Below are 12370 nucleotides of genomic sequence, written 5' to 3'. Positions count from 1 at the left end.
ATGTTGAATAGAAGTGGCAAAAGCAGACATCCTTGCTTTGTTCCAGATCATACGCATCTGTCATTAGCATTCAGTCTTTAACAATTAAGTATGATGCTAGTTGTAGGTTTTCCATAGATGCTCTTTTTCAAGTTAAGGATGTCCCCCCCCTTCTATTCCTAGTTTGTTGAGAGTTTGTTAGAATGTCGGATATTGTAAATGTTTTTTTCTCTTCCTACTGAGATAATCATGTGGGTTTTGCCCTTTATTCTATTCATATGATAAAGTAATTGATTTTAAGATGGTAAACTAATCTTGCACTCCTGGGATAAATTCTACTTGGCCAAGGCATATAATGAGTTTTCTTTGCTTTTTTCATTCTTTTCCTCTTTTCTTTTTTCTGCCTAAATTACTTTTTTTACTTTCTTCATTTAGATTTTTTTATTCCCCCTGTCAATGTCAAGAATGATTTTTATGTTACTGGATTTGCTCTGCTAATATTTTGTTGAGGATTTTTATGTCTATGTTCATGGGGGTTTTGGTCTACAATTTTGTTTTTGAAATATCTTTGATTTTGGTATATGGTTAATACTAGTCTCTCAAAATGAGTTAGGAAATGATCCTATTTTCTGAGTTTGTGAAGGAGTATTATTACTTCTTTAAATATTTGACAGAATTCAAAGTGAAGTTATCTGGGCCTGGACATTGATTTGTGGAAAGACTAAATTACTAATTCCACTTCATTACTTATTATATCAGTCCACTCAGATTTTCTATTTCTTGTATCAGCTGGTAATATGGGCCTTTCTAAAAATTTGTCCATTTCATCTAAGTTGTATAATTTGTTGGCATAAAATTGTTCATAATATTCATAATCCTTTTTCATTTCTTAAAAATTGTAGTGATGTCCCCTTTCTTTCCTGACTTGGTAATTTCTTTATTTCCCCCTTTGTTCACTCTAGCTGAAGTTGTTAATTTCATTGATCTTTTCAAAGAGCCAATTTTGACTGTTAATTTTTTTATTTTCTAGCATTAAGCTCTGTGTTAATCAGTTTCCTTTCTTCTGCTTCCTTTGGGTTTAGTTTGCTCTTCTTTGTCTAGTATATTAAAGTGGGATCTTAAGGTTACTGATTTGAAAATTTCTTTTCCAATAGAGGCATTTGAAATTATAAATTTTCTCCTAAGCACTGTTTTAGCTGCATTCCATAAATTGACATTTTCATTTTCATTTGATTCAAAGTGTTTTCTAATTTCACTTGACTTCTTTAACCATGGTTATTTAGAAGTATATTAATTTTCAAATAGTTGAGTATTTCTCAGATTTCCCATTGATTTCTAAATTTAATTCCATGTAACTGGAAAACATACTTGGTATAATTTAAATCCTTTTAAATTTGAGACTTGTTTTATGGGCTAGCATTGATCTACTCTGAAGAATTTTCCATATATCTGCAGTGATTGGGTGGAGTGCTGTATATATTGTAGTGAAGTTGGTTAATGGCGTTGTTCAAGTCTTTTATATCCTGGCTGATTTTCTGTATAGTTGTTCTATCGATTATTGAAATCTCTAATTATTATTGTTGAATTGTTCATTTTTGTGTTCAATTGTATTGTTGCTTCAGGTATTTTGGGGCTCTGATGTCAGGTGCATATACATTTATAATTTTATGTCTTCCTGACATATTGACCTTTTATCATTATTAAATGTACCTCATCTCTAGTAATATTGTTTTAAAGTCTACTTTGTCTAATATTAATATAGCCACTCCAGCTTTCTTATTGTTACTGTTTGCATGGTTCATCTTTTATCATTCTTTTACTTCCAACTGATTTGTGAACTTTTTTTTTTTTTGGAAACAGAATCTCCCTGTCGCCCCAGCTAGAGTGTGCAGTGGCATCATCATAGCTCATTGCAACCTCAAATTCCTGGGTTCAAACGATCCTTCTGCCTCAGCCCTCCGAATAGCTGGGACTACAATCCCGCACCACCACGCCTGGCTAATTTTTTTTTTTTTGGTAGAGACGGGGTTTCGCTCTTACTCAGGCCCTGAGCTCAAGTGATCCTCCCGCCTCAGCCTCCTAGCACTCCCCAGAATTTTGATAGGGATTATACTGAATTTAGGCCAGGCAGGGTGGCTCATGACTGTAATTCCAGCACTTTGGGAGGCCAAGGTGGGAGGATCACTTGCAGCCAGGAGTTCAAGACCAGCCTGGGCAACATAGTGAGATCCTGTCTCTAAAAAAAAATTTTTAGAAATTAGCTAGGCATGGTGATGTGCACCTGTAGTCCCAGGTACTTGGGAGGTTGAGGCAGGAGGATCGCTTGAGCTATCATCATTCCACTGCACTCCAGCCTGGGTGACAGAGACCCTGTCTCTAAAAACAAAACAAACAAAAAAAAAGCGAAACACAGAACACTGTCTGCTTGAAGATGCCCAGATTCTCTCTGAAAAGACAGATGACAAAGGAATAATTGGGTGGGAAGAACTTTCACTTTTTATAATTCTGAATCATGTGAATGTCTTTATCTGTTAAAAATTAACATTGGGCATAAAAAAATTGTCAGCTTAGAAATTTTAGAAAATGAAGCTAAAATTTAAAGAAAACTTTATCTGTAACTCTACGACCCAAAGATATTTTTTTCATTTAGCAATAGCTCAAGGGCAGTCCTCTTCCCCAGTAGTTTGCTGTATCTTATGGTAGGGGGTATCACACAACTCACCTAGCAGTTTACAGGGGCCTGACGACCAGGCCTCAGTGTGTAGACCTAGAAAAGTCCTATGGATTAGACCCTGGGGAACCACCACATTTAAGGGACAGAAGAAGAAAAGCAGTCACAGAGATAGGTTAAGAAAGAGAGGCCAACAAGATCCTAGCTAAGCTCAGGAAAGGAGAAAACTGTGGTCATCTGTGCCTCATCTCCAGCAGGCACATTATGGACTTGTCTCTCCCAAGAGAACGGAAGATCCTTGAGAGCAGGGACTTTTGTCACTGTTATATCTGCTGTGCTTCCAACAGTGCCTGGGTCAGAGGAGCTGGTCAATAATTACTTGAGTGAATGAAAGGATAAGGTCTAGGATCTAAGTGGTCACTAAACTTGGCAATTAGAAGGCACTGATGACATAAACCAGGACCACTTTGAGGACACCCTCCTTCCTTTTCCCCTCTCACCCATGATCTGTCCAATACCTAAGGAGACTACCATTGGGAGTCTGTCTCCTGGAAAACAGAAGAATGTTCAGGTACTTAAACGTGAGTTCACCTTTGAACTATAGGACACAAGGCCTGTTTTTATGTGTATACCTCATTCACCCATTTTGATGGAAACACTTCATAGGTAGACATTGTCTTTGTGATGGGTACCTCTTCAAGACTTTATGTAGTAACTATACAGCCTGTAAAAGCTATGTATTGACAGAACACTTCAGCATGAAAGTAATTTTTCAAATTAGTCTCATGAGAGTTATGCCAAATGAAGAAATCACCCCATCCATTTATCTGCTTTATGTGTTTCCACATTTGCTTAAAAATTAGCATTCTTGATCTTTTACAGCTCCCAACCCACCAATTAGTGTTGGCGGATTTCTAACTACACATAGCAGTCAAAAGATCAGATTGTAAAAATACCACATCTTATGATTAAGAGCTCCAAACAGAGCCTCGCAGCTTCTGAGGCAGAACCCCACGTGGCCACGTCAGCTGCTTCAACTAAAGCCCTCCCTGGGGCCGGCTCAGCCAGGGTCACTCAGGTTCCTTCTCCACTGATCAGGCCGAGCAGGACTTGTTAAACATGCGCGTCAGAGCTCCCAGCACACAGTAGGAGCTCACTATGTATGAATTGATTATAAACCTGAAATTTTCCTTCAGATTATAAATGTAGCTAATATCCATCTCTCTTTTCCAGCTTTCTTCGTATCTTTAGGTTTTCTCTCTTCACCAAGGCAGTTAAGGCACTACATCCTTTATGAAGTTTTCCTTACTTCTCACTAGAAAACAACTCCCTTTAGACCTGTCGTCCCTAAATGCAATTGGCTTTGTACCTTCTGCTTACTCAACACTCCACAAAGTACATTTGCTACATGGTATTTATTCAATGACTTTATTTAGTCACCACTTAAATCACTGCTAAGCTCTTTTTCATGTCTATCTGAATCACAGTTCCAATTCTTAGATTGTGAAGTCAACAGGCAAGGGCTGGCCTGTGAGCTATGATTTATAATGACTAACATGGTGTCACAATCAAAGAACTCTGAGTAAATGCTTGTGTAGAAAGAGGAGGATGAGGATGGAGATGAGGGTCCTGAGGAAGGGCCCAGACTGGCTGTCCAACCCACAGAACCTGAGGCCTGAATAAGGCCTGGGACCTGCTTTCCCCTCTGCCCAGAGGGTCCATCTAAGGGCAATTCTAAGGCACGGTGGTGAAGGACATGATTGGTCCCCCAAGTGTGGTCCTCTGGTCTCACAGCAGCCCCTTGCCTGGAAACAGTGCAACAAGTATTCCATTTAGAAGATCTTCCCAAACACATGCAAGCGGCATTCTCTAACGAAAATGCAGACAAGGTCTTTCTTGGAAGAGAGTTCCCCAGAAGACACTCTCTGCCCCAAGACCAACCAGGTCCCTTTTAAGGTCCCTGAGAACAACAGCCTGGGAGCAACCAAGACTTTCAAAAGCTGACAAGGCACAAAGTGGATGAATGGAAAGATAACACTACATGAAGAAAAGACTTTGGCTTATAAAACCTCCAACCTGAGGCAGGGACATCAGTGTCCACTAACATGCAGAAACAGATACGATTGTAGCATAGATGATTATCAGAAATGCTTCAGCATTTCTCACATTGCCCACATCCCAAGCCCTGCTCTACCCTCCCGCGTCCCCCCCCAACAACACATACATACATAAACACACACACACACACACACACACACACACACACACACACACACACACACAGAGTATCTTCAGAATAAGTCAGAGGCTGGCATCCAGAGCCTGACGTCAGGATAGAACTCTTGGCACTGTGCACTAAAACACTGTGATTAGTCCGGTCTAGACAGCAAATGTAACGCTGGCCTAAGCTTGAACTGAAGAGTCCGTCTTGTGAAGTTAGGCTGCACCCAAGACAGCCAGGTCTGGAAAGTCTTTCACTTCTCCTACTTCACTGAAAGGCTGCCCACCTTGGTTGAATGTCAGCTTATACCGTAACCGGATAGGTTCCTGGGACATAAGAGATACGTCAAATTAGCAAGGAGTACCCAGAGGCCAGCCCAGAGTAAAAGGTTTCACCCACCCAGGAGTCACCAAGAAACAGTAGATACGTATTAATTCAAGTCAAGTAAGGGCTTCAAACAGTTGTATGACATGCACCACCCTGGCCTAGCCTCTTAGGGATTACACACACAAGGAGCCAGGCACACATCCTGGGAGCCCTTCTATACTTCTGCAGCCCTGAGATGGGCTGCAATTCAGAGATCAGCTAAGGAAGACAGGCGTTACCCTTTCAAGGGACTCCATGGGATTAGGGAAAGTTCATGCATCCCTCCCTTGATTCCCAGCTATGATAAATTCATCACAGATTTTCTTTCAACAATCCCAAAGGAAAACAGACTCTAGCAAGGGATATTCCACACAGCCCCATCCAGCCAAACCAGAGAATTTAGAGCAAGGCCTCAATATGGCTCTCTCCACCCACAAAGCTACCTCCCTATAGTTCAGGGGTCCCCATTTCCCTGCTACCAAAGATACCAGAACATACTTTATGTGGATTGTCAAGTAGCAGCATCTGAGATATCACAGCTGGAGGCATCAAAGGACTGAATGCAGGAAGCTTGGAGCTTGATGCCGGCTGCAGCTTCACTCTCATTGACTATTGGGGGGAAAAACCCAACAGATAACTATTCCTAACAAACTACATGTTCCATGAGGGAGATCAGGTGAACGGGAGCTTGACCTCCACACCACTCCTCTAAGGAGAAATGGGCTTCTCAGGAGGCATGATATCCCAAGGCACCCATGGAAGAAGCCCAAGCAGATAGCTCCCACTAATTGATGAAAGGATCCAAAAGGTCTTTCCTTCCACATACAGAATATATCTGAAGTTGTGTGGTCAACAGCTGGCACCTGAGAGGCAGCATAAACAGCCAGGGCACATCTTGGCTCAAATTCTAACTCCTTAATAGCTCTGTAACCTTGGGTAAAATACTTAACTTCTGAGCTTGGGGTTGATAATTTATAAAAATTTATAAAATGGCTGTTAATCAGTGGGGCCTTACTTCCCTTGGAAAGGGGCAGATATATCATCCCAAATTGTCCAGCTACCTTACATCCCTGGACACACATTATTATTGGTCTAAGGTATGAAAGTAACATCAGCAAGGCCAATCATAGTCCTTTCTTGGGTAATTAATATGCACGCCTCATGTCAGGTGAGTTTCTTTCTGAGATAAAAAGGGTTAAGAACCATGCAACCCTGGAGTTGCTGGGAGCCATGTTCCTGCTTTGTGGAGAGACTATCAGAGAACAGTTCCAAAGAGAAAAGCAAAGTCAAGAGATGAAAAGAAACGGATGCATAAGGAATCATTTAAGAACTTGGATCTGCTCATATCTGAAGTCAGATATTCAGGAGCGCCCAGTGCGGTAAGCCACTTTATTTTCAACTAGCTTGAATGAAGATTCTTCCCCTTACACCTAACAGATGATGTCCCAGCAAAGGACCCAGTGCTTAAAAACGATAGCTAATACTGAAAAGTTCAAAGGAGCCGGCCAGCAGATAACTCACCTTTGGCACAGCCACTTGAAACATGATGTCCCAGACAGGCTGGGTAGCAGTGCTCATCATGGTCAAGAGTAACACCTGCACCTCGGGGTGGCCAGGGGCCCCAGTCTGGGAGAAGTGGAGCAGAATTCTGAATCCATTGCGGTCATACACAATCAGAGGTGGCAGGCTGCCTGGGAGAGAGAGCCCAACCAGAAGGGTTAGCACCCGCTGTAAACTACCCCAACAGCCAGTCTGGAAAGGTGTGCACGTTATCACCAAATGCTGCTGTCTTCCATTCAGAACGTCCCTTAGACTTAACCCTTTCATGCTACCACAATCCAAGTCCTCGTTACTCTAGCTGGACTCCTGTGACCCTCCAGACTGACCTCCCTCCACCATCCAACCATCCTAAGCACATTACCAGTTTTAAAGAATATTTATTTGGCGGGAGATTTAAGTATGAGCAACATCCTGCATGAACACTATAGAAAATAAACAATTATAGAGAATGAAATATAAAAATCACCTAATTCTACCCAGAAGTAAACAGTGCTAACACTGGAATTATTTCCTTCTGGTCTCTTTCGTATGACAACATCCCCAACACACACCTTTATGTTAACATTTAATTGTACAAAACTGCAAAGATATCAGATCTCCTCTTAAATGTTTAATAAAATTCCAATGGAAATCCTAAAGAGATTGTTTTAATTTAGATAAGAAGTGATTCTAATGTTAATTTGAAGGAAAAAAAAATGAGACTAACCAAGAAACAAAAGAGGAGCAGGACATTTGCATTAGCAAATACTCAGATAAAACTGCAACTCAAGTAAAGTGGTGTAAAACAGAAAGTAGAACAGACTCAAATATGAGATTATAACATGATAATACAAATTTCAAAATCAGTGGCTGATTCAATGAATGGCACTCAGATCACTGGCTCACCATCTGGAAAAAAATTTTAATGAAGACCCTTATCTCATGCCAATCATCACTTAACAAAATGTACATTATAGGCTGGGCCACGGTGGCCCATTCCTATAATCCCAGCACTCTGGGAGGCCAAGGTGGGAGGATCACTTGAGGCCAGGAGTCCAAGACCAGCCTGGGCAACATAGCAAGACCCATCCCTACAAAAAAATTTTAAAAATTAGGCAGGTGTAGTGGCACACTTGTGGTCCCAGCTATGCAGGAGGCTGAGGACTGCCCTGGGCTACAGAGTGAGACCCTATCTCTCTCTCTCTTAAAAAAAAGTACATTATAAAAATATAGTTTAATAATGAAACTGCCAAAGATTTAAAAGTAACTTCTTTGGAAGGGAAATTGGTAATGCAGATCAAAATTTTAAATGTCTAAATCCAGCATTTCATTACTTTTAAGGAGATTTCCTAATAATCAGGAAGGTATCGAAGATGTCCTAAGATGTCCTAAGATGTTCTTTGTAGCACTATTTTAATAGCAAACCGGTATAAACTATCCTTCAGAAAGGGACTGAATAAATGAATTATGGTACATCTATTTAATGGTATAGATTCATTAGAAATCAAGTTTTTGAAGAGCAAGGGCATGAAAAAATGGTACAGGCTTTTTATGTAAATAAAACAGGACATAAAGCAGCCCATACATACTGTGGTGTCCATTTATTAAAAATTTTATGTACATGTATGTACATGGATAAGAAGAAAATACATTAAGACATTAAGAGAACTCCCACCTCTGGCTGATAATGGTGCAGATAACAGTTTTTTTTTTTTTTTTTTTTGAGACAGAGTCTCACTGTGTTGCCCGGGCTAGAGTGCCGTGGCATCCTAGCTCACAGCAACCTCAAACTCTTGGGCTCAAGCAATCCTTCTGTCTCAGCCTCCCAAGTAGCTGGGACTACAGGCATGCGCCACCATGCCCGGCTAATTTTTTCTATATATTTTTTATTTATTTTTTTATTTTTTTATATATTTTTTAGTTGTACGATTAATTTCTTTCTATTTTTAGTAGAGACCGGGGTCTCACTCTTGCTCAGGCTGGTTTCGAACTCCTGAGCTCAAACAATCCGCCCACCTCAGCCTCCCAGAGTACTAGGAGTTTTTTGTTTTTTTTTTTGGAGACAGGGTCCCGATTTGTCACCCAGGCTAGAGTGCAGTGGCATCAACAAAGCTCACTGCAACCTCAAACTCCTAGGCTCAAGTGATCCTCCCGAGTAGCTGGGAACACAGGCATGTGCCACCATGCCTGGCTAACTTTTCCATTTTGTAGAGATAGCGGTCTTGCCCTTGCTCAGGCTGGTCTCAAGCAATCCTCCCACCTCAGCCTCTAAAAGTGCTAGGATTACGGGCATGAGACACCACATCCAGCCTTAATGTTATTTTAAAGTTTGTTTTGTAATAATTTCAGACTTGTCTGCCTGGCTTCCAGGGCCCTCTGCAATCTGACCTCGCCACACACCAAGCCACAGGAGGGCTCTGGCCTTAGAACCAAAGGCCTGATACATTTGCTGCTCTGCACACTAGTACAGGGACTGGACCACAGGCACCTTAACTAGCTGCACCTTCAGTTATTTTCCTTTGTACAGAGGTAATGTCCACTTTTCTGCTTTAATGAGGAGCGCTACAAAAGGAGGATCACTAGCCAGATTATTCCTTTCCTTCGAATTCTACCTGTTCCCAGTCATTCCAGGCCACATTACACATTCCCTTCTTGGATTCCAAATGAACATCATGTCCCTCAGTAATAAGCCTCTTCATTACATTCTGTCTGCCAATATCCTTTACAGTGTCAACACTGGGACGACTAAGACAAGTATTAGCTAAATGACCAAGAAGCAACTCTTACTCTCTGCCCCTTACAAAATCTCTCCCATTCATTTTTGAAATTTAAGGGCCACCTCTACTGATCTGGAGTGGAAAAAGCTGGGAGTCTAACAGACTTCCAGTAAACAAAAGGGGGGTAAAACTGTACTTACTGGGCTTAACAGACTCCAAAGGGACAAACACTTGAGCCAGAGGTGTATTCTGTGAAGATGGGGAAGAAGCCAATGGGCCAGCCTCCCAGGACCAACCTGGGGAGGACTTAGTACCTGGTGGCACTTCTCTGGGGATACTTTTCTGTGAGACATAATTCCTGCAAAGAAATAAAAAATATCAAAGACTACCGAAAATTGTAGAGACTTTCAGGAATCTGTGATTAGGTTTTCTGAAGAAGGTAAGAAAGGAAAAAATATATAACTTCAGACAAGTGAGCTAACCTATGCCTCAGTTTCCCCATCTGTTAAACAGGAATAACAGAAGTATTTATCTCAAAGAGCTGTCACAGAAATTAAATGAAACAACGTATGGAAAGCATTTAGAGTGCCAGCACAGAGTAAGAACCCAATAAACTAAAGCTACTATTATTATGGGTATTCATGTTGTAGTTGTCAGGCAGTCCCTGACAAGTAGCTCGGTCAGGTTAAGTTCCAAATGTGATCACCAGAGTGACATGAGCTAGGCAGATGATATGCAAATTACACTGACCACTTTACACATCATGATTTCATCCATTTGGAACACAAACTGAAAACATTTTGGAAAACTAAAGTCCAGAGAGGAGAGGTAACCTACCCTGTTGAGTGGTTGAAAAAATAAAACTATAAGAAACAACTTCTGGGTGGCAAAAGGAAAGAACTCTCTGCACATCTCCATTTCTGCCAGAGCCCTGTTCTATCAGAAACACAGGCACTCTTTAGACTGTTTGGGGGAAGGCAAACTACCGCTCTTCCAGAGGCAAATGGACAGCATCTATGAAAATGTTTTTACATTTCATACTTTAGAGAACCTCTACTTTTAGGAATCTATACTATAAAAGCATTCCCCCAAGTGCCTCCAAGCTGGAGATTATGGAAATGTCTACAAGAGGGAAATGCTTAAATATATTCACATAATGAATTATAATGTAGCTATTAAAAAGAATGAGGCATATTCACATAAACCGATATGGAAATGTGTCAAAGATATAACATAATACAAAAAGGTCATGCTGGAGTAGAGTTTGTAAATTATAATCCCACTTGCGTAAAAATTAGCCGCAATAGAAAAAAGCAAAGAGGGTGGGTGCAGTGGCTCATGCCTGTAATCCCAACACTTTGGAAGGCCAGGGCAGGAGGATTGCTTGAGGCCTAGAGTCTGGGAAACATATCGAAACCCTGTCTCTACAAAAAATTTAAAAATTAGCTGGGTGTGGTGGCATGCGCCCGTCGTCCCACCTATGGGGGAGGCTGAAGTGGGAGGATCACTTGAGCCCAGGAGTTGGAGGTTGCAGTGAGCTAGGAGCACTCCAGCCTGGGTGAGTGAGATCCTGTCTCAAAAAAAAGCAAAGAAGGAGTATTCGACATTGTTCTTAGGGAATGGTATTTAGCACTTTCTGTTATATATTTCTCTAATGATCAAATTTTGCTTAACTTCAAATTACATGGCAAATTGGGAAGAAATAAATAGCAAAAACATCACCATCATCTACTATTGCTAGTCCTTAAATAAACCCCTTTTCAGATGTCCTGGCCAAATTATGTATTGTCCTGTGACTTAGGAAGGGGATTAAAAGGAGAAAAGTGGGAGCAGCAGATTAAACTTCCAATAGAAAGAAGACACCCCTCTAGGGTGAGAGGTCCCTGGCTCTTAGAGCACCATTCCCTGGCCCTTGTGTGATGAGAGGGAACTGTACGTGGCAGCCAGACCCTCCCACTTCCCTTGCCCATGAGACTCACGGAGGGCTGGGGGATGGCTGTGAAGAGAGGAGATCCAGCAAGTTCCGGTCTGCAGAAGGGCTCTGAATGCCACTACCTGGCAATGTGCTGGCAGAGGGATTCCTCTTTTCCTTACAGCAATTCTGACCAGCAACCTGTAAACCAGGAATGGCTAAAATAAGGCCAGGGTATGATGACCATTAGCCATGGTAAAACTGTGGCACAGCTCTCCTGAGCCCACCAAAGCTGGTGCAGCCAAAGCTTATTATATTTCTTGGGGTGGGAAGAGAAGGAAAGGGCAAGAGAACACATGTCTCCTGAGCAGACTTTCAGGAAGCAGGAGCCTGGTGCAACTGAAGAGGGAAGGGGTGTAAGGAGAGGAAAAAGATGCCTCCCCTTGGGGGTTCCAGAAAGACAGTAAGAGTGAAAAAGAGGCTTTTGACCTCCAAGTCCATGAATCTCATGCCAGGAGAGCGCAACAGCACCTCTTTCCCCGCCAGGTAGCACTGCCTCATGAAGGCAGGTTTGAGAGACCCTCCCTTCCTCTCTGGGCCCTGGCAAGAGCTTCCTTACCTTATTCGTAACAGGAGCATCAGTGATTCCTGTAAGGAAGGAACAGAGTGAGATGCACAGCAGTAACCCCACCTGCTTCAAGGTGGAGATCGACACCATGTTCACCCTTTCCAGGACATTTAGGAACGACTTACCCAAGGTCACTCAACTCGTCCTTGGCAAATCTATGAGAAATGTGCAAAGGGGACTTCTCTAAACTGCCCAGCACACCCCATTCCCTCAAAAGCAGTACATGCTCCCTGGGTGGAATCACCTTTCTCTCTCCCTACTCAGAACCCTTCTGAGTCTGCTCCCCCTAAATGGCCTCCTCACCCAAGGCTGCCAGGTCCTGATGGAGCAAAGATGG

General features: G+C 42.0%; 1 protein-coding gene across 1 annotated transcript in view; it reads right to left on the bottom strand.

The window, feature by feature from the left end:
- Positions 1-4046: 4046 nt before the first annotated feature.
- GGA2 (golgi-associated, gamma adaptin ear containing, ARF binding protein 2) overlaps positions 4047-12370 on the bottom strand; it is a 30124-nt gene continuing 21800 nt past the window's right edge. The window contains exons 11-17 of the mRNA XM_012644935.1: positions 12337-12370; positions 12025-12053; positions 11473-11606; positions 9694-9851; positions 6759-6928; positions 5736-5846; positions 4047-5197 (exon numbers count right to left, since the gene is read on the bottom strand). Coding sequence (XP_012500389.1) covers positions 5087-5197; positions 5736-5846; positions 6759-6928; positions 9694-9851; positions 11473-11606; positions 12025-12053; positions 12337-12370 — 747 coding nt within the window. The 3' untranslated portion in view covers positions 4047-5086. The remainder of the gene's footprint in view (positions 5198-5735; positions 5847-6758; positions 6929-9693; positions 9852-11472; positions 11607-12024; positions 12054-12336) is intronic.

Source organism: Propithecus coquereli, unplaced genomic scaffold, assembly GCF_000956105.1.
Source record: "Propithecus coquereli isolate 6110/MARCELLA unplaced genomic scaffold, Pcoq_1.0 Scaffold223, whole genome shotgun sequence".
NCBI classification, from domain to species: Eukaryota; Metazoa; Chordata; class Mammalia; order Primates; family Indriidae; genus Propithecus; species Propithecus coquereli.
The sequence above is the reverse complement of the archived record's forward strand: the minus strand, read 5'-3'. Positions and strand labels throughout refer to the sequence as shown.